At 32.7% G+C, this 22,541-nt stretch overlaps 1 protein-coding gene across 1 annotated transcript; it reads left to right on the forward strand.

The window, feature by feature from the left end:
* The first annotated feature begins 2,574 nt into the window (after positions 1-2,574).
* LOC123272252 lies at positions 2,575-22,298 on the forward strand. Its single transcript, XM_044738950.1, has 3 exons — positions 2,575-2,797; positions 21,165-22,192; positions 22,281-22,298. The coding sequence occupies exons 1-3, from the start codon at positions 2,575-2,577 to the stop codon at positions 22,296-22,298; spliced, it is 1,269 nt and encodes a 422-aa protein (XP_044594885.1).
* The last annotated feature ends 243 nt before the right edge of the window (positions 22,299-22,541 follow it).

The following is a 22,541-nucleotide window of genomic DNA, read 5'->3' on the forward strand; positions in this document are numbered from 1 at the left end:
AAGTTCATTTCTTTAACTCGGATTTTGTTAATCACTCTTTTCTTATTTTAAATTTATTAATTATGTAAATGTTATTTTCAAGATTTAAATTAATTTGGTTTTCTATTAAAGCGTATTTTTTATTTTTTCTAAAACTATCATTTTGAAAACTATAATTTATTTTTCCTTGTTTTTTTTTTTTTTGGAACTCGAGAAATCTCAATGTAAGTTGTTATGTACGTTCGCTTCTTCTACTTTCTTCTCCTCTCTACAAGACTTTGTCTCCCTACTACTTTACATCAGAAAAATGTAGACGACCTCGTCTACTACACGGAAAGAACAATAACCCACTGTACATCCTTGTATATATAGTATACTCCGTGGTATTTGTAGTGAAAAAAAATTTCAGACTATTGTCAATATCCTTCAAAGTATACTAAATTATTTTTGGACTGTACTCAGTGAAGTCTCCGATTTAATCGATTAATTTTTCTGGTTATATCGCGTAAAACTTCACGGGATATAATCTGAAAAATTATTTCATGTAAATTAAATTATACTCGGTTGAAATTTGGATTATGCCCACGGTGACTCCGCCATTTTTTTTTCTAGGGCCTGCGCGTAAAGTGCTGTTTATAATTTGTGAGTTATAGTCAATCAGCATATTGGACATTAATTAAAATATAATCAGTGAATTATATGAGTGTGTGACTATTTATATATTTTGATATGTAAAAATATTTTTTTCTTAGCCTAACATTTTTAAGTTCGAAAAGTCTAAGAAAAGAAAAAAAAGAAAAAAGAAAAAATCACTTTGATTAATGCATAAATTAACATTATAAATTTTTTAATCATAAAAACTTACCCTTTAATCTTTGATAAATTTACGATATGTATTATTGTAAAAATTGCACAGAAATTCAGCTACCGAACACTCTTTGTACAACCGAGTTACAGCACCGGAACAATGAGAAATTAATATATTATATTCGTTTTTCTAGTCGAACTATACCGAGCCTAATTACGTTCAGAAGTAAGTCATTAGGTTTTCTGTATAGACTGTTCATCACCTGGCGCCTAAGTAATTGTCAACTAAGTTAAAAGATCATTTGGTCTGCGTAATGCGATATTATCTTTGTCAATCTACGGTTGTCCGTGATTTAAACCATGTACTTTAAGATGAACTGATTCATGGCATTTTTAAAATACTAACATATTTCTGAAAATATCAACTTTTGTATTTATCGTTTTTTTGAATAAAAAATTATCTTTCTGAGAGGTTTACATACGGCCACACACACACACACACACACACACACACACACACACGGGGGGGGGGGGCAGAAGAGATACTGCTACCGGGCGCGTCTCCCCAAGCGGATGGGAGAACGCTCGCTGTCCTTGTATGACACTGAGTCTCTTAGTTGACAAGGTACAGAGGGTAGGAGCTAAATAAAATACGCTCCCGTGGACAAAACTCCCCTTAATGGGTTGGTCACACTAACTGACCTAGCAAGAAGAAGATCGTTCTCTGTTGTAACCCACTGGGAGTGTCCGGAACCTGTGTCGTAGTTTCCGACGACGCAGGCCACGACTGATGTGAGCTTGCTCTGCCGAGGTGTAAGTTACAGCAGTAGATCAGGAGCCAGCCACCTCGGGCCTTGATCAGGGAGTACGCAGTGAAAGCTAGAGATCGGAATCTTCACCGCTCCGAGCGAGTCTAGTCCGTCCGTGTATTCCGGGACTGGCTAAGTGTCGACTAGGCCTCAGGAAACTGGGGTAGGAGTACTATCTCCGAGGGTACACTCGTTCCTAGTTATGACAACCCGCTCCACTCCGTACGATGCGCTGGTAAATCAAAAAAGTATGAGTAATTTACAGGAAACAAACAAGAGTGGAAACGGGCTACATGCCCAACAAGCAGCGATTGAAAAGCTCAAACGCCTTGAAAAGCTGATCAGTGAGTTGAATGATTTCGTCCACCCAAAGGTCAACATTCACAAAGAGATAAAGGCCAAGACGACTGGTGTAGCTAACGCCCTTCAAAGATTTGAGAAGCTGGACGAGGAGTGGCGCTAATCATTGCAGCGCATTTCCTATGCTACACCGGAGAAAGCCTGTCAGGCTGTCGTCGTGACTGACGAAGCAATGGACACCGGAGCCGAAGGTGACGGTGAATCAGTCGCGGAAGACAAAAGTAAAGCCAGCAGCAAGTCAGGTAAGAGAAAAGATCGACCTTCTCCTGACCCAGCAATCAGCCAAGTCGTGAAGAAAAAGGATTTGAAGAAAAGCCCTCCGCAAGGAGCGGCAGTACGAAGCGACGAACAGGAAAAAGCGTCGGTTTGGCAAAAAGTTCAGTCCAAGAAAGAGCTAAAGCGACAGAAGAAAGAGGTGCTCCCAAAACAGATGACAAAGAAACCCCGATCTGAACCCAAGCGAAAGAAACCGCGAAAATGGATCAGACCGGATGCCCTTATCATCCAGCTGACAGAGACAGCAAAGTACGCCGAGATCCTGCGCTGAATAAAACAGGACGTCCCTGATGATCAGGTCTGTAGTACGGTAGAGAAGATACATAAGACCAATGCTGGAGATATGCTGATAGCTCTTTCGAGGAAGAACACCGACAAAGGCCAAACATTGAGAAAGACCATTGCAGACATACTGAAAGAAGTCGCAAGAGTAACTTGCAAAGGACCACAGGAGGTAATTGTGATCCGAGACGTTGATGATGACACAACGAAGGACGACATCCAGGGTGCCCTACAAAAGGAAGCTGGAGATGGCTGTGAGATACCACTAGAGGCAATCAAGATCCGTAAGGTCTATAGAGGTACTCAAATTGCCACAGTAATTCTACCAGCAGCAACAGCACAGAAACTACTGGATGGAAGTAGCAAAATCCGGATTGTTTGGGTTAATTGCCGAATAAGGGCAACGAAAAGACCTATTCAATGCTTTAAATGCTGGCATTTCGGACATCATGGATCCCAGTGCAGAAGCAAGGTGGACCGGTCGAAGCTTTGCATCAGGTGCGGACAAGAAGGGCACAAGGTTGCTGATTGTAAAAATCCAGCCAAATGTGCATTATGTGCTGAGATTGAAAGTGCAGAGAATGTTGCCCACCATGCCGGTACTTATAAGTGCCCGTTATTTCAGGAGGCACTCCAGAAGTTGACGAACAAACAAACATGAGGATACTGCAGCTCAATCTCAACCATTGTGAGGCAGCGCATGACCTGCTCATGCAATCCGTGCGAGAACTAGAGCTTGACTTGGTACTGATAGCAGAGCCATATAAACACCTGAGTACCCAACCCTGGGAATCTGACAGCACATCCAAAGCTGTCATCTGGTCATGTGGCAAGCTCCCTTTCCAAAATGCAGTCAACAACAGCAATGCCGGCTTTTGTAGCAGTATCAGTAGAGGGCATCCGCTTCTATAGCTGTTACGCACCACCTAGCCTCTCTACTGTCGAATTCACCGCAGTTCTGGATCGACTTACCGAGGACGCGAAGCATTATCACCCAGTGGCAATAGCCGGGGACTTCAACGCCTGGGCAGTAGACTGGGGCAGCAAGCATACAAACGCGCGAGGAAAGGAACTACTAGAAACCTTTTCTACATTAGATGTAGTACTGCTCAACAGTGGTGATACACCAACCTACACCAAAGGAGACGCAAGTTCTATTGTAGATCTCACTTTCGTCAGTAGCAGCCTCACCAGAGGTAATATCAATTGGAAGGTGATGGATATCTACACAGCCAGCGACCACAACGCGATTCTCTGGGAAATATCAAACGTCCAGAGCCCGAGAAGACCTAAAAAGCAACTTAACACCATTGGTTGGAAGGTAAAAACTCTTGACCCAAGTGCATTGTTAGTAGCTCTCAATAGTGACCAGTTTATCGCGGGCTGCGCAGAAGAGAAGACCAAGGACCTGATGAAAAGAGTGACCCAGGCTTGTGACGCCAGTATGTCTCGTAGACGTGGCATGAACACAAGACCTTCTGTTCACTGGTGGAACGACCACATCAGCGCCCTTCGTAAAGAGTGTCATCAGAAGAGAAGAATATCTCAGCGTGACTACCGACGATCTAACTCTGCGGAGCTGGTCGCAGAGTACAAAAAAGCCCGTCGATCCCTGAACAAAGCCAATCAAAAATAGCAAAAGAAAATGCTGGAAGGAGCTCATCAACGAGGCGGACAGAGATCTGTGGGGTAGGCCGTATAAGGTGGTCATGTCCCATCTTAAAAACCAGCTAATGCCATCACCCACGTGTCCTCAACTCCTACAGAAGATCGTAAACGCGTTGTTCCCCGAACAAAGCGAGTTTAACTACCTATTAGCGCAGAATGAAATGGATGACATTCCATCTGTCACGGAGGAAGAACTGATGGAGGCTTGTAATCGTGTAGGAAACAATAAAGCGCCGAGATTGGACGGGGTCCCCAATATTGCTTTAAAAACAACTATAAAAGCAGTGCCATCATTGTTCCTGGACGTCTACGACACATGCCTCAAGAAAGGGATTTATCCTCGAAAGTGGAAGCAGCAACAACTAGTACTACTTTGAAAAGGGAAAAAGCCACCAGAAGAACCGTCATCTTATCGACCACTTTGTATGTTAGACACGGCAGGTAAGATATTTGAGCGTATAATCCACCAAAGAATAGAAGCAGTTATCGATCCACTTCTGGCAGACAACCAGTATGGTTTTCGGAAAGGACGATCAACCCTGGACGCAATCAATCTGGTTGTTGCAACGGTCAAGGAGGCAATCGAAGGGATCAGATGGAAGGGTGGAGCGAAGAAGTACTGCCTGGTGGCCACTTTGGACATCAAAAATGCCTTCAACTCCGCCAACTGGGACTGCATTATGCAAGCCCTGGAAGAGAAAAACGTACCAGGATACCTACGTAGGATAGTGGCTAGCTACTTCACGGACAGAATCCTGAGATACGACACGAAGAATGGTCCAAAAGAGTATAATATTACCGGAGGTGTACCCCAGGGTTCCGTTCTGGATCCACTTCTGTGGAATTTCATGTATGATGGCCTGCTGAGACTGACTCTTCCAAGAAGTGTCAAGCTTGTTGCATATGCAGATGATGTAGCTGCGTAATCGTTGCTAAACACCTAGATGAGATAAACCACATGTTCGGTATCACTTTTGAGAAAGTTAACCGGTGGATGGACTCAATGAATCTACAACTGGCTAAACAGAAGACTGAGGCTGTGCTTATTACCAGCAGAAAAGTGATAGAGACTATAAAGCTGAAAGTCGGAGAACAAGAAATCACATCACAACCATATATCCGATATCTGGGAGTGATGCTTGATGCCCGACTCAACTTTAAGCAGCAAGTCGAACACGTGAGTGCAAAAGCATCAGCAGTGGTAGCTAGCTTAGCACGACTAATGCCAAACGTCGGAGGCCCAAAGCAGAGCAGAAGACTGCTATCATCTGTAGTCACATCAATGCTCACTTTCGGAATATCTATCTGGGCGGGCGCACTAGAGAAGCAAGAATCATGGAGAAAGGCTGGACCAGTCTACCGTCTGAGTGTCTCAAGAGTAGCGAGCGCCTTCCGCACAATATCTATGGAAGCAGTGTGTGTCATTTCCGGAACTTTGCCTCTCAGAGTCTTAGCTGAGGAAAGACGGATCCTTTACCAACGAAAGAAGTCAACCACACTAAGCGCTGAGGAGCTTAGAACAGAAGAACGGCAGAAGAGCATAAGTCGATGGCAACTACAGTGGGATGCCACAGTGAAGGGTAGGTGGACGCATCGTCTCATATCAAGGATCAACGTTTGGCTAAACCGGAGTCACGGTGAGGTCAACTATTATCTTACGTAGATGTTATCAGGACACGGCTGTTTCCGGGCGTATCTCCACCGCTTTAAGCATGATAATTCCCCAGAGTGCCCGTCCTGCCCAGGAGTCAATGAAGATGCAGAGCACGTCTTCTTTGAGTGCCCACGTTTTTATCCACAGCGAGATGAACTGGAGAATATCCTGAAGAGGAAAATCCAACCAGAGACAATAGTAGAAGCAATGCTGTCATCAGAGGCTTCCTGGAACGCCACAAACACGTTTGTCACGGGAGTCCTCTCAGACCTGCGGTCCATAGAAAGAAGAAGAGCGAATGACGCCAATTAGAAGCAGGAAAGAATAACACCTTAGTCACCAGAAGAAAGAGCAGTAGCTAGATCCTCCCCTCACGAAGTAATGACTGACGGCGGTTTCCATGAGGGATTAGGGGAAAGAGGAAAAGGGGTTTAGGGTTTAGTGGGTAGGGGCGCTAGCGTCGAGTTTTAGTATGACACTGCGTCGAGTCGCCACATATTCAGGCCAAACAGCTATGCCTAGAATCCGTAAAAAGGATTCCCCCCGTTAAAAAAAAAAAAAAAAAAAAAAAAAAAAACACACACACACACAGACATACGGACATCATCGCGAAAACATTCAGGGAAGCTTCCTAGGACCTCAAAACGTCAAGATCTGATGAGAGCTCGATTTTCGAAAAACGGGGTAAAACCAATAACTTCCCGATTTTTGAAAATTTTCAATTTTCTTAGCGGGAAGTTAAAAATTATTTTCTGATGAAAGAAAAATATTAAGGAAAAAAAATAGATTTATTTATTATAATTAGGATATACAAGAATATATATTCATACATAATATGCACTTATGGAGGTATTAAATCTGTCTATAGGCCTGATAGTTCACACATCTATTTATAACATTTATTATTTGTTCAATATCATGCAAATACAACATTGCAATTCAATTACATAAATTAAGAAATAAAGAAAATTGATATCAAACAATAAATAAAGAAAATTAATATGAAAAGAAATAAGACAAATCAGTGCACTGTAAATCGAAGTGTTTTAAAAGTGACTAAAAATTAGCATTTAACATGGGAAATTAAAACACATGGAAGTGTTTTAAAATTATTTTTCGCCTTATTTCGTTAATTTCTTAAATTTACTTCTTAAGCTGTATTTACTCTTTGACTTTCTTACAATTTTTTTCCTCTGAATTTCAATTCATCCCACAAATGTCATGTCTGAGGTATTATAAGATTATGATAATTACTTTTTTTTTTTTTCAAATTTAGAAAAATTTTTTTTCTCTATTCTATTGGACGGACAATCACAAAAATCCCTAAATTCATGGAAGAGTTTTTGATATATATTGAATAATATCCAAAAATAAACATTTTTTTAACTCCGATATGTAAAAAAAATTACGCCATTACATCTTTATAAAAATTAATAAACTTATACGTAAATTGGATTAAAAAAATAAGTCAAGAGAAGTTGACGTGAATGAAATTAGTTACTGATTGATCGGAATAATCTGTGAATGCAATAAAATGATGATAGTATTAACAATAATGGTAATATGAAAATGATGAAGAAGAAGATTATGATGATGATGTTGATAATGATGATGATGATGATGTTGAACAAAAATGAAATGGATGAAATTACTTACTTATTAATCCAGCAAAACTGTCAATACAACAAAATGTAATATTTTTATGTAAAATAAGGAATTACATATAGCTACTTAAAAAAATATCTTTCGGTATAATTTGACAATTCAACATTTTTGCTGTTAGGTTCAGTGTTTGTTGTAAAATAGATAAATAAATAAATTTTTCGTAAAAGGTAAAAAATCACTGTTATTATCTTATCGAAATTTATTAATTTTGTAGAAAGTATTTTTATATTTAGAAATACAATTCGTATTCTTTGTACAAATTTTACCCAAATTCATACAAGAAAACGGGTGTACGAGGGTGTAGATTACGTACGTATCACTAATACTATTTACAGCCCAGGTTGTTGGGGAACAGTGGGCACAAAATTTGGGACTATCTGAGACAATGTCTTTTTAGTTATTTCCTGATGAGTCATTGAACTGTCTATGCGCACTGTAAATTTGTGTTACAATTTATCTGGCATACTTGAAAAAGGTAATTATATATAGACGTAAGACTACACCGTTTTCAGTCATAAAAAATTGAAAAATAAAATATCTAAAATTTTTTTTTAACTGTTTGTTTTCATTTTGTGGTCATAAGTATATTTTATTTTGAAATGTAAGATGTAATTTGTACCACAAAGTAAATTTGAGCGTTGAACTTTAAAACGCGACTGTAAATAAACTGCATAAAATTCATGAACTCAGTAATAATGAAGTGGAAGTATAAAGAATTGTAAACAGACAGAGGTGTGAAAACTGTTGGAAAATTCAACGAAAACTTACGAACGAAGAACTGAAGTAATATCTGGTGTCATAATACACACGTCGTTGTGTGAACTACTACTTGTTATACGTTAGAATTGGCTGAATCAGCACAAAGTTGCATGCGCAAGAAAATATAGCATGAATCGCGAGCTTTCATAGACAAAAAGCTCAGTCCCAGCGAAACTATACGATCAAGTTTACCGCTCTCTGTATGACGTTCGTTCTCTACCCTTTGCCGTCCCGCTTTATCACTAAAGCTCTCAATATACAACTGTCTTTCTGCTCTGAATATCCCAAACTTGTTCTCTGCTTGTCAAAAGTCAACTGTTCTTTCACTTCTAAATGACAGTTCAATACATTTTTTTACCTTCTTTCGACTATTATTCGAGAATTTTACTTTAAAATAAGGTAAGAGCCCCAGTAGCTGCTCAGGCACCAGTACCTCCTCACTCCATGTATTTGTATATTTGCATTTGTGAATATAGATATACAAATACATGGAGTGAGCAGGTACTGGGGCTTTTACCTAACTGACATAATTTAAGTGATCAAAATTATGGTTATAAATTTGCTTGCATGATTTAAATCAGCGTTGGGCCATGGATATTTTTTGTAATTTTGTAAGAATTTAAAATTCAAATTGAATATTACTCTCATCATTGTTGTAAATTTTCTTGTTATAAATAATAATCACAAAGAAAATAACTAAAGCAAATATTTTGAAAGTTTATTTGAATTTAGATTAAAAACAAAAATGAGTAAGAAAATGCTATTGTAATAATTGCAATAATAAATTTCGTTTAGTTGAAATGGGACAAAAGTTTCTCAAGTTTAAATTCCATCATTCTCAGTTGGTGGATTTGTAATTGTAAAACCGTCAGTTTGACTTTAAATGAATAAAGCTTAAATGCCACCACTAGCAATGCAAGGTAAAGGTAAAAATAAAGTAAAACTATCAACACATTATTCACTCTCTGATCTTTTTCTATTATCGTAAAATTCGATTCAGTGGACTAAAATTTAATCCATCTTATCCGTCGTATGGAATTGACAAAGTAAAATAAGATAGAAAAAATATAATAATAACAATAGTAATGAACTTATTTTTAACGGATGATTTTTGGTCGATAGTTTTGCAGTATATATTTTAAATGTGAAAAGGTATTGTAGAAAAATTTATAAAACAGCGATCACGAATAAAAGAAACGAGTGTAAAGAGAGAGCGATAAAGCTTTCTCGAGAGGATTTCCTCACTTTTTAAGTAGAGAAAGAGAACGATCGGGTAAACTACCAACACGCTATTCTTATATTAAAATACATAGCCATGTCAGTGCCGTAAATCTTTTAGTATTTGAGAAAAATATATGGCGTGCAATATTGTACATGAGAGTTTATACAGCAATATGCTAGGTCTCATTCGCGCCATTATAATCATTGAGCTCCAAATAAATATCTTTTAGAAATAAAACCCGAGTTAAAATTACCATTTTTTGAGAAACACTCAACACATTTTCGATGTATGATTTCATTCATATAATTAATTCAACAAACTGTTTTATAAAGATTTCATTTTCCATATCAGGCTTCATTGAAGGGTACTTGGTAGTATGTCAGTAAAAATACATCCGAACAAAAACAGTTTCACTGTAAAAAAAATCGCGCCAAGTCCACGTTCATAAGACTATTAAGAAAAAAAAATTTCTTTTTTTCTTTACAAAAAGATATAAAATAAAAAAATTAAAAAATCCAAGTAACCGAATATGATTGGTTATGATTTTCGGAAATTAAAAAAAATTTTGTTGTTAATTTAAAAATTAAAAAAAAAAATTTTGGAACGTATTTAGTGTGCGTGGTTGCAAAATATTTTACTTTTTATGAAATTCGTAAAATCTATTTATTAGGACTTTAAAAAAATTGAAATACACAATGACGCACACCAAGTACGTTCCAAAAATTTTTTTTTTAATTTTTAAATTTACAACAAAATTTTTTTTAATTTCCGAAAATCATAAACAATCATATCGGTTACTTGGATTTTTTAATTTTTTTATTTTATATCTTTTTGTAAAGAAAAAAAGAAATTTTTTTTTCTTAATAGTCTTATGAACGTGGACTTGGCGCGATTTTTTTTACAGTGAAACTGTTTTTGTTCGGATTTTAGTATTTTTTGTAATTATAATAAAAATTTACAATTGGTACCAACTTAACTATCGCGTTGGCTGCATTTTTTATAGCAAACTATCCCCTTGAAGCTACAATTTATGTAAAAATAATTCCAGTGCACCCTGGCGAGTGTAGATGCAAGCTGTGAAATATCTTTTTTTAACTGTAGTTTCCCATCTAGTGAAGGATTACTATGCATTCTCGGATTATTTAGTCTGTGGCAGATCACTTTGCCCATCGAAAAAAAGTCAGGATCGAAATTTTTGCGTTGCTATAGTTTGTGCTGATTAAATTTAGTAATTTCAAGCAGATTAATTGTTATAAGTGAATATAATTAATTAATAACAGTAAAATAAATAAAGTATGAATTACTGTTATAATATACAATTTAGGAAAAAAAATACCGTAGAATTAAATAAAATTTTGCAACCTCAAAATACCGTTCTGCTTACAGTAAACATAGTCGGTAGTCTGGCGCTCCGTTGACAACGGATTTGAACGGAACTTGGCGCCAGATTCTACCGAATCTGTGGATTAAAAATATGACAGTAAAAATACATTAAAAACATTATAGAAAAATTTATTACTTACAACGAGATTAATATTTTTACTATAGCAAAATATAAAAAATTAAGCGAACTAGCTTTTCTTATACAGAAAAGTGTCCCAGAAGTAACGGACGCCATTGTAGCATTTAATAAAAAAAATAATTCTGAGACGAAAAGTCCTTAGCCATTTTTTAATCAGACGCACAGATAATTAATTATTAATTAAAATAATGTCCTTTTATGCGTTAGAGAGAGAGCACCAGTGTCCAGTCAAGTGCGTTCCAAACGAAGACGCTTGCACGTGTGAATGTATAAGTAAATGTGTGTGACTACGTTAGCTATAGTAGCTAGTTAGTCATACAGTTAGTTGTGTCTTTGTTTGCCACATACTTTACTGGACACTGACGCTCTCTCTCTCTCTCTCTCTAACACATAAAGCGACATTACTTTAATTAATAATTAATTATCTATGCGTCTAATTAAAAAATGGCTAAGGACTTTTCGTTTCAGAATTATTTTTTTCATTAGATGCTACAATGGCGTCCGTTACTTCTGGGACACCCTGTATATCGATTCACATATCCTCCACTTGACTTCATGTAAATCCTAGCTGTTCCACTTTCCTAATTTTAAATCCAATGAAAATTATACGGTACATAATACATAACTCCAAGCTTTAATCCTGGAGACATGAAAATTAATATTTACTAAAAATTTCATCACAGAGAAACTCAATTCCAAAATCATTAACATTTGAAAGAAATTCTCTTTAAAGTTATTTTTATATTTTTAAGTTGTTTATCAGTATCATGACATTTGGTCAATTCTGAAATAATATTACAATAAATTCCATTTATGTTTGTTTTTCATTTCGTATACATTGTACAATAGAATAATGAATATATACTAAAACATGATAATTGATCAATAATTGATGAAATACATTTTAAACATAATATTGCTATGACAAGATCAATTACCAATAATTTAATAGAGAATTTGTGTTGAAACAAACTTTTAGAAACAACCAACTATAAAAACTCTTAAGAACAACATAGAAAATTTACTATTGTCTAAAAATATGTATAATCGTGAAAAATAAAAAATTCACGTCAAGACCTTTCTAATGATACCAAATTTAATAATAAAAATATAAAGTTTGGTTAATCCAAAAGTGTACGCTTCATAATCTTATTTTTCACAATAAAATTGATTAAAATAAAATATAAAAAGCAAAATAACAAAAAAAAAAAAACTCTGCTATGGTTTAGTGATGCCATAACTCTAAGGTGAGGAAAAAATAATACTATAATAAAATGTATAGATAGATAGATATACAAAAAAATCCACAGTCATATATTAGTTTTTTAATTAATAATTTAACGACAGTGAATTGAATGCTCATATTAATTGAGAAAGTCCGTCGTGTATTACTTTAGATAATAAAAAAAAAATTATTCCGGTACGATTATTTTTTCGACCAATTTCGTGCCACATACACCCATCCATACACGGACGTCCCGAAAAGATTATGTTTAATGTTATTATTTACTATGTTAAACAAAAAAATTGTTATTGAAATATATTTTATGTTCCTGACAAATTATTTGACTTGATATAAGTGTACTTATATTAATCTGTAAGTGCGATATAAATAACAAAAAATCAACTTCAGTTTCGAGAAAACTGCTTTTTTTGAAATGTCGAGAGTACAGCACAACCTTAATGCTTCGCTTATGAGGCGTGCAATAAATAAATTTTATCTAGTGCAAAATGAAAATCTATTCAAAATTACTCCAAAAACAAATAATAATTAACGATCTTAGAAAATTATATGAACCCTTGAAGTCACAAAGTTAAATCAAGACCTTTCCCATGATGCTAAATCCAACTTCACAAGACCCATTTTATCTTACAAATACGCTGGAAACAAAATTTTCTTTCTGCTTATAATCGTTATTTTATAGATTTATTTATAGATGGTTGTTTTTGGATCATATAATTCGTTGAAATTTATGACATATCCCCAGATATATCTCAAATAATACTTCAGCACTTCTTTACTTCAACTTCATCTATCCACGAGGAGCACGTACACAAAAATACGTAGACAGAATAGTGATCTTTCTTCACCAAACTTGCATTTTATAAAATTCATAAAACTCACGCAAAGCTTGCAAGTGTTTGCAAAGCTACCAAGTACCAACTCCTTGCAACCACTCTCTGGAACCTAAAAGACGATATTTATTCATGAAAACATTTCAAATTCTGATAGCTAAATTGCAGGGCTCCTGTTTTCTTGTTTCTCTCTTTGCTCCTCTTTTTCTTTTATTTCTGGATCAACAAAAATATTCTTTCTCTCACATTCGTTTTCTCATTCATTCAACGTTTCACTTCTTTACCAACACTACAAAACGCAATAATTCTTTCCTCAAGCACGATTGAATAGTAACCGGTATTTTCAGTACCACTATTTACTGAATAGAGTGAAATTTATAAACGTGGATAGCTGACTATTGCTGACTCAATTGTCCCTTCCATGCTAGCTTGTTATGCAACTACCCGCTATATACAGGGTGTCCCAAAAGTCACGGACGCCATTGTAGCATCTGATGAAAAAAATAATTCTGAGACGAAAAGTCCTTAGCCATTTTTCAATTAACCGTATAGATAATTAATTATTAATTAAAAATAACGTCTCTTTATTTGTTAGAGAGAGAGCGCCAGTGTCCAGTAAAGTATGTGCCAAACAAAGACACAACTAACTGTATGACTGACTAGTTTCTATAGCTAATGTAGTCACACATATTTACTTACACATTCACACGTGCAAGCGTCTTCGTTGGAACGCACTTGACTTGACACTAGTGCTCTCTCTCTCTAACGCATAAAAGGACGTTATTTTAATTAATAATTAATTATCTATGCGTCTGATTAAAAAATGGCTAAGGACTTTTCGTCTCAGAATTATTTTGTTTATCAGATGCTACAATGGCGTCCGTTACTTCTGGGACACTCTGTATTTTCCACGTGTACAATGTAGTTATAGAGCTCCAAGGCAATATATCGCGTGTTGAATAAAGGTGTGTCCCGTGGCACATGTTTTTAAATTCGTTATTGCCAAATCATTTGTCTTCCTGAAAACTTCATTTTTAGTTGTTACACCCAATCAAATAAATGCTACATATTATGAGTGAATTTTAAAGATTTATTAACAAGAATTATTATTTTTTTAAGGTAGAATTACAGATACCACAAGTTTCAAAAGTTTCGTACAAATCCTTGTTTGAATTACGTAGTTGATTTTCTTAATATATGCAATCACATTACAGAAAGAGAGATAGGGATCATTTTTTAAAGTTCTTCGTTAATTATTACTATACGAAGAGAAAAAAATTGTTAAAATGACTATCTAACTTATCCTTAAATGACGTTTCGTCAAAATAATAATCCGGTTATCTGATTTAAAGATTAATTTGTTTAACTCAAACGTACAAAGAATAGCTCTTGTAAATATATAGGGTAAAAGACCCCATTAGTGGCGAGGACCCCATTACTGACACTTTCTTTGATTTTGTTACTTATTTAATTAATGAAATCATTGATTTCAATAATGAATATATTATTTTTCTAATCTTTAAGACCCTTAGATCAAAAAAATTTTTAATTTTTATTACAAGTAGAAGATTTTTTCATTGAAAGAAAAAGTGCCACTAATAAGGGTAACAGGTGCCACTAATGGAGTCTTTTACCTTATAGTCAACTAAATGTAGAGCTTTATAATAATGATACGGATCGTCATTTTGACGATTTGTTGTATAGCTGAATTGGCTATACAGCGTACACTGATAAGAAAATTGACTTGACTCAAAAGCCAAACTCTTGAACCAAGAATAACATTTTGAAGAAAATGATTTTCTTGAGTCAAGAGAATAAATTCTTGAGCTAAGAAATTATTCTTGGTCTAAGAAAATATTACGGCGTATAAGACTAGCAATTTTGACGAAATTTTCTCAGTGTATCACATGCTCTAAATCTGTACTCTTAATTACGCAAAGTATTCAATATGTTATTTCTTTTCATCACCAAAATTTTTATTGAAATCTGAATGTCACTTTTTGTAAAATATAATAAATACTGTCATTTCTAATAAGACAATATTTTACCCTAAAACTTTAAAAGCTCAATTTTTTTACTGAGTCTCTTGAGCTTTTCAAAAATTTAATGGGTGTATTATCTTACTATAACTCACTAATATCAAATTTCATCAAATTTTGGATAGTAAATCTCGAACTGAGGATACTACCTTAAATTTTATGTGAATACTCACTTTCAAGACATGAAGTTTTTCAAAAACTCTCAAATATTTGGGGTTTTGAGATTTCGCTAATACTTTGAATAGTAACATGATACTTAGAGAGTTCAATTTGTAAAATACTACACAGTAAAAAATTTTTCTTCATTTTGTAGTGTTAAAATTTTTTTTTTATTTATTTATTTATTAATAATATATGCCAAGGCACAGGCCGAATGGCAAGGTATTTAATACAATGTAATTTGTGATGACTGTATTGTAAGATATAAATATAAATATAAATAAATAGTATAAAATATAGATAGTATAGTATAGTAACAATAATGCATAGATTATATATAAATTTTTAAGTTATAACATCATATAATGGTTTAGATTTAAGATTTGCAATTTGTTTAATATTAACTTAAGATTTAAGTAATACAATTACTAAACAATTGTTAATTTTACAATTTTTACAATTTTTAGAAGTCAGTAGAGATCAGATAATCATACATTTTCTTTTTAAATATTTCTAAGGTGGTTGCAGCTACTATATCAGCTGGTAACTTTTGCCATAAACGTATTGCCGAAATTGAAAATGAATGCTCAAGATGTAAAGTAGAAAAACTAGGAATAAAGTAATTTACATTGTTGTTTTTACTCGCTAATCTTTCTGAGCGCCTAGCATCGTCTTCTACAAATAATTCCCTTAAATAAATAGGTTTTCCAGTATGTAGCAACTTATAGAAATATGTAGCCAGAAAATATGTTCTTCTCGATTTAACCGATAACCATTTCAATTTGGATCGATAAGGAGTTATATGTTCATCTCGTTTAATATTAAAAATAAACCTTATTGTACAGTTTACTGCACGCTGCAGTTTTAAATCATTATCAGCATTTGATTTGTGTGTTGAATATTACACTCTAGTGTGTAGAATTTAACATTCAAGAGTGTTAAATCATTAAATCAACACATGAGAATGCTAAATTCTACACACTAGAGTGTAATACTCAACACACAATTAAATTTTAACACTCTACACAATGACGAAAAATTTTTTACTGTGTAAAAGATAAATTGTAATTCTTGCTATTTCTCTGAATGTTAACTGTAAATTTTGGTATAAAAATAATAAATGTTACTAATTAATGGGATGGATGTATGTAAACCTGATAACACCTAATAAACTTATGGTATCAACCTCATTTTTTTTATCAGCTTCAGAACGAAGGTGAGAAAAAGCCTATTGAAAACCATCAGTCTAATCCGTGTGGTTTTTATATAAAAGTAATATTTATTAGAATAAAACACTATACGTATGTACAAAACAACAACAGTACACAATTTCACCAGCGAGAGAAGTTGTGCCACTATTTCGTACAATAGTTATATAACTATAGGATATCCCTGGTATTGCAATGCCGCTAATTGCTTCCAGATGTCACTGTATATTGATTCTTTAATTCATGTTAAGTGTTTGATAGTTACTTTTTTATTTATTTTATTTTATCATTACTTAAATATTATTCATACGTGTTGAGGTTTACAAATATTGATTAATTTTATAAATAGATACATTATGTGTAAGTTCATTATAGATGCAATAATTAATAAATTTTTTATCTCAAGCTGCATTGTAAAAAAAAAGAATAAATAACGCCGACGATTTCAAACTTTCAAATTAACTTTATTGATTTATATGTTTATATACATTTCAATTTTTTTTTTAATTCATCGATAAATTTCTTGGCACTTATTACACTCTGGCTTGGTGAAATAAAATGATTGCATTTAATAATTTTCTATTACCATTCTAGAAATACTAAATATAAATAGTCATATAACAAAGGAAAATATCGCGAAGTAGTACATCTACATAGCTTAATGACATATATATAATCTATAAATTGATAATAGAATTTCCATGCTCTAACTATGTATTTTATTCTCCGGTGTGCAAAGCCGTTATCCAATATCCCGTAGATGTAGATGGTATTTCAACTTGACTTCAAAGCACCAATGAAATCGATAGTAAAAGGAAGCGCGGATGGAAATGAGCTTTTGTTAGAGCTCGTAAAGTAAGTGTATGATGAAAGCGATTTTCTACGCTCATTTCAGTTAGTACTCCAACACTGACGTCCAAAATAAACTCTAGAATAATTAATTCCAAGCTTTCAAAAAAAAAAAAAAAAAAAAAAAAAAAAAAAATTATTCCTATACATTAAAAGTAATATTTTCGCTTTGAAAAGATTTATTAACTGTTACCCCCTTTTTTTCAAGCAAATATTATCTTTTAAATTATTATTTTATTCCTCTCATTTTGAGTTCCTACTTTTTCCGTCTTTGCTCGATGTGGGCCCATACTGAAAAAAAATATATGCCGCATATACGGGGGCAAAAAAAAAGTATGTGGCGTATATATTTTATATGTGCGACGTATATGTATGTTTGTCAGCATATATGCGCATATATATTTTTTCAGTGTGGGGGGTATTGTTTATTGTTGTTGTTATTGTTTAGAGATGCATATAAGGCAGATTATTCGAACAATGTACACAGAGATGTATGTACATTAGTTTATTGTTACTGCAAAACATATAATATAAACTGTATATACGAGTTTATATATTCGCTATTCGCAGGAAGCGTATGCGTGAGGCGTTTATCATCGTAAATCACGCATGACATGCGCTATACGCCGTGTATATACGGGTATAGGGGCTCATTCGATCATAGCGTAAGCTCGACAGTTGCTACATATTTCAATGTCAGAAGTTGATTTTGATTATGTAATCGCGAGAATCCTTAACTTGAAACGCGTGTTTTTTTCACTTTATTTTTTTACTGGGTTTATCTTTCAATTGCTGTATATATGTGCTCATTTTTTAGAATTACACGGCTAAAAACAAAATATGAAAAACGATTGATCTTGCAGGCCATCCCTGAAACTTCCCGCTACTACTTATTGATCTAAAGTTATATTTTTATGGCTTAATTAAAAAAATAGTTCTTGATTGCATGCAAATAATTGATTACTATAAAATAGTAAAAGGACTACATTAGGATAGTCTATAAGGTTAATTTAATTTAAATTTTTATTAAATTTATTCATTTATTTGTAAAATATTAATTATCTATTAAATTCAATTGTTAATAATTGAAAATGAATAATTGATTAATTAATGAATTCAATTGAACATTTTGAATATTCAATAAAAACCTCTAGTAGTCGTTGGGCCTAGCACTCCAACTGTTAAAAAAAGTTTGGAAAATCCAAGAGTGCACGATTCATAATGCTCATTTAAATATGAAATAATAATAAGATAAAAATATGACAAAAAAAAATTTAAGCAGCTGTAATAGGACGATAATGCACAGTAAAAAATTTTGCGTCATTGCATCAAAAAATTTTGTGTTAAAAATTTTTGTCTCAAATATTTAACACTTTTATGTGTAAATTTAACATTAATTGTGTTAAATTAACCCAGAAAAATGTTAAATTAACACAAAAAAGTGTTAAATATTTAACATAAAAATTTTTAACACAAAATTTTTTCTCGCAATGACGCAAAATTTTTTACTGTGTGTGCAGGCGACTCTAGTGAAATAAATGTACATAATATATATAGATATACAGTCTTCTAAGTTTTTATTTTATTATTTGTAATTAAACGACACTGTTACATAGTCATTCGCGATAGGGAACCTACAATTCCTTCAAGGAATGAAAAAAAAAAAATTCGATTCAATTAGTGGATTTTTTCGCGTTATAACGTTTACGGGTTTCATACACAGAAAGAAAAATTTCTTGACTGGAGAACAAAATTCTTGACTCAAAAAAATTTTCGAGTGTCTGAAGGAAGACCGAAGTTGTGTTGACCGAAGTAAAAATTTCTCTTGAAATTCTACTCTTGGTGGAAGTAATTTTTTCTTAATTCAAATTATCATAAATACTTACAATAAATTTTTATATTTGATGAAAATTTTTAGATACTTTAGGGAAACAGCGCCACCTACTTCAGCTGAGAAAAAAATTTTCTCACCTTGAGAAAATTTTTCTCTTGAATATTTGATACCCATTTTATATTATTTTAGCGTGCAATTATACATATTGAACGAAAAAAAATGATTCAATATTATTTGATCTTCCCATTTGACATGTTAATCAATAAAAATATTCATGAAAATTTACTTTTATCTTTATATTTAATTTTTTGGAGCAAGAGAGAAATTTTCTCAAGACAAGAAAATTTACTTCTATCAAGAACTAAATTTTTTGGAGCAAGAGGCTGAATTTCCTCAAAACAAGAAGATTTTCTTGATTCAAATAAATTTTCTTGGATCAAGATACGTATTTCTTAAAACAAGAAAATTAATTTTGTTGGAATATGTGAAATTTCTTGTCAAAAAAAAAAAATTTTTTTCGCTCAAGAAAGTAATTAGAAAGAAAAATATTTTCTTGGCTCAAGTGAACCTTTTTTTCTGTGTACTGGATGGACGGGAAAATCTTTTTAATTATTTGATGGTTCTTTCCGTTTCTATTGCACTAAATCAATTTTTGAAAAGTATGGAATTAATAACCTTTAAATCATCTTCACAGTGGTACACAGAAAAAAAGAAATATTTGATCGAAATAAGATTTATTTGAGCCAAATATATAAGATAGTTGGATATGGCCAAATAAATATTTATTTCTGGTAAATATATAATATATTTGAGCGATTTAGTTGCGTCAAATAAATAGTTTATTCATGGTAAAGATATGGTTTATTTGTGGTAAATAAATCATAGTTGACGACAATAATGAACTTTTAAAATTTATTTTAACATTAAAGTTAGCTGTCACTTGACCAATTTTTAATTTTATTTAACAGATAAATTAATTCTAAAAAATTATTTTTTTAAATTGCATTTCAATTTTTTTAAATTTCTACATGTCAATTTTTTTCTTTTATTTTTTTTTTGCCATAATTTATTTGTTAACAAAAGTTCTACAAATTATTAAATATCTGCTAAATTATTTTTATCAATTTTCAGAAATTATAATGGCTTTAAAATGAAAAAAAAATTATTTTTTATTCTTTTAGTTGAATAATGAAATATTTAATTGTATTTAATAATGAAAGTGTTAAGTAAAGGTTAAGGATAATTTAGATTTGTTTTCATAAAATATAATAGAGATTGAGAAAGATGACCTTGACGCCACCTGCCGGGAAAAATGTAAAGCAAAGTGGTGGCAAGTGCTATACAAAACAATAATAAATTTATTAAATAAATTTTTTTTTTTAATCTAATTGAAATAAATTTTGATAATGTCTTCGTCAAAAGTTTCTTGCTGTATCCGTGGTTGTTCCAATATGCCATATAAAAACAAAAATCAAAATACAAGTGTTAAATTTTATCGTTTCCCTGCAAGTACTCTGAACTCAGCGTGGATAACCCTTAAACGTCAACAATGGATAAATGCAGTGAAAAACTATGTGTAAGTAAATTATTTTAATGAAAAAATTAAATTAATCACGATCAAATTTAAAAGGCCAAGTAATATGAAATAGAATATTAAATTATACAATGATTATTTTGTAAAGTAAATAAAAATGTACTAAGGAAAAATGAAATTTAAAATAATTTTTTTTCAGGAAATATCCAAATGATTGGGAACCAACTCAAAATACTCGGATTTGTAGTGCTCATTTTGTTAATAATCAAAAGTCAGAACATCCTCGGCATCCTTCATACATACCAACAATTTTTCCTGGTAAAGTAAATATCAAAAAATCTACTCAAGCATTTGAACGTTTCGAACGATTGCGACAACGAAATTTACGAAGTGAAATGAATATCATTAATAATAAAATTAATAATACTAGTAATAATATTATAAGTGAAATTGAAATTCAAGATGATAATAATTGGGTAGATGCTGAAACACAAAGTGTAGAAGATCATTGTGTATTTGATAGTACTCCACAAAAAACAACTCGTAGCATTACAAGTCAAACTGATGAAATTGTTGATGAAAGTGTTTTAGGTGAACATAAATATTTTTTTTGCAACATAAATTCCTGTGATGGTGTATGTACTGCAGAAGTACAAGTAAACATTCTAATTAAAAGGACAGCTGAAAAAATTTGTGGTATTAATCTGCCGCCTTTACGAAAGAACGTTGAAGATGTTGGGTGTGATCCTATTACTTCAGATTCTATTAAATCTGATTGTCAAGGTTTTCATGGAATTACTTCTATTCATGATGACCAATCCTTAAGCAGTTTAACCGGTGTTAATTTTTCAATATTTACATTTTTATTAAATATGCTTCCTGACATAAAATCTACCAAAATAGATAAAAAAACAAAATTACTTATCACTTTGACAAAATTGAAGACTGGTCTGACATTTACAGCACTAGGAGTACTATTCAGCATCCACAAAACTTCAGCACAAAAAATATTTATCAGTAACTTACAACAACTAAATATTTTATTGAAAAATTTTATAGTTTGGCCTTCGAGAGCTACTATACAAGCAACTCTACCAGAAGCTTTCAAAAAAAATTACCCTGCAACACGTGTGATTATCGATTGCACTGAAGTGTATACAGAGCAACCGCCGGAAGTAAGACAGAAAGTTTTGATGTACTCAGACTATAAACATCATCAAACAGTGAAATTCTTGGTTGGGTGTGCTCCAAATGGATTAATAACTTTTGTATCTAAGTGCTACGGTGGTCGTTCTAGTGACTGTTACATTACGAACGACTGTGGGATAGTAGATTTGATAGAATCCGGTGATGTTGTTCTTGCTGATAAAGGTTTCCCTCAAATTAAAACCGAAGTTGAAAAAAAGAATGCTGTCTTCATTATGCCTCCTTTTGCTCATGGTGGACAATTTACAGCTGAAGAAGTTGATGAAACCTACAATATTGCTTCGGTCAGAATTCATATTGAACGAGTGAACCAAAGAATCAAAGATTTCAATATTTTTAAAAAAATACCAATATCTTTACTTCCTCACGTAGATGAAATTGTTTTTGTAATCTGCAGTTTAATAAATATTTCCAAGCCTATAATAAAACAATAGTTCAAAAATAATAATATAAATACAAGTGTATGAAATTAAAAATTTATTTTAAAAATTTATATGATTTATGTAATTATTTTTTACCACATTTTTGTACATACTTTATATGTAACAATTAAATTACAATAAATATAATAATTTGTAACATTTATAAAAAGGGCATAGCCGGATTAATATGGGAATTCTGCCCCCATGGCTT

Source organism: Cotesia glomerata, linkage group LG9 (genome assembly GCF_020080835.1).
Source record: "Cotesia glomerata isolate CgM1 linkage group LG9, MPM_Cglom_v2.3, whole genome shotgun sequence".
Taxonomy (NCBI): domain Eukaryota; kingdom Metazoa; phylum Arthropoda; class Insecta; order Hymenoptera; family Braconidae; genus Cotesia; species Cotesia glomerata.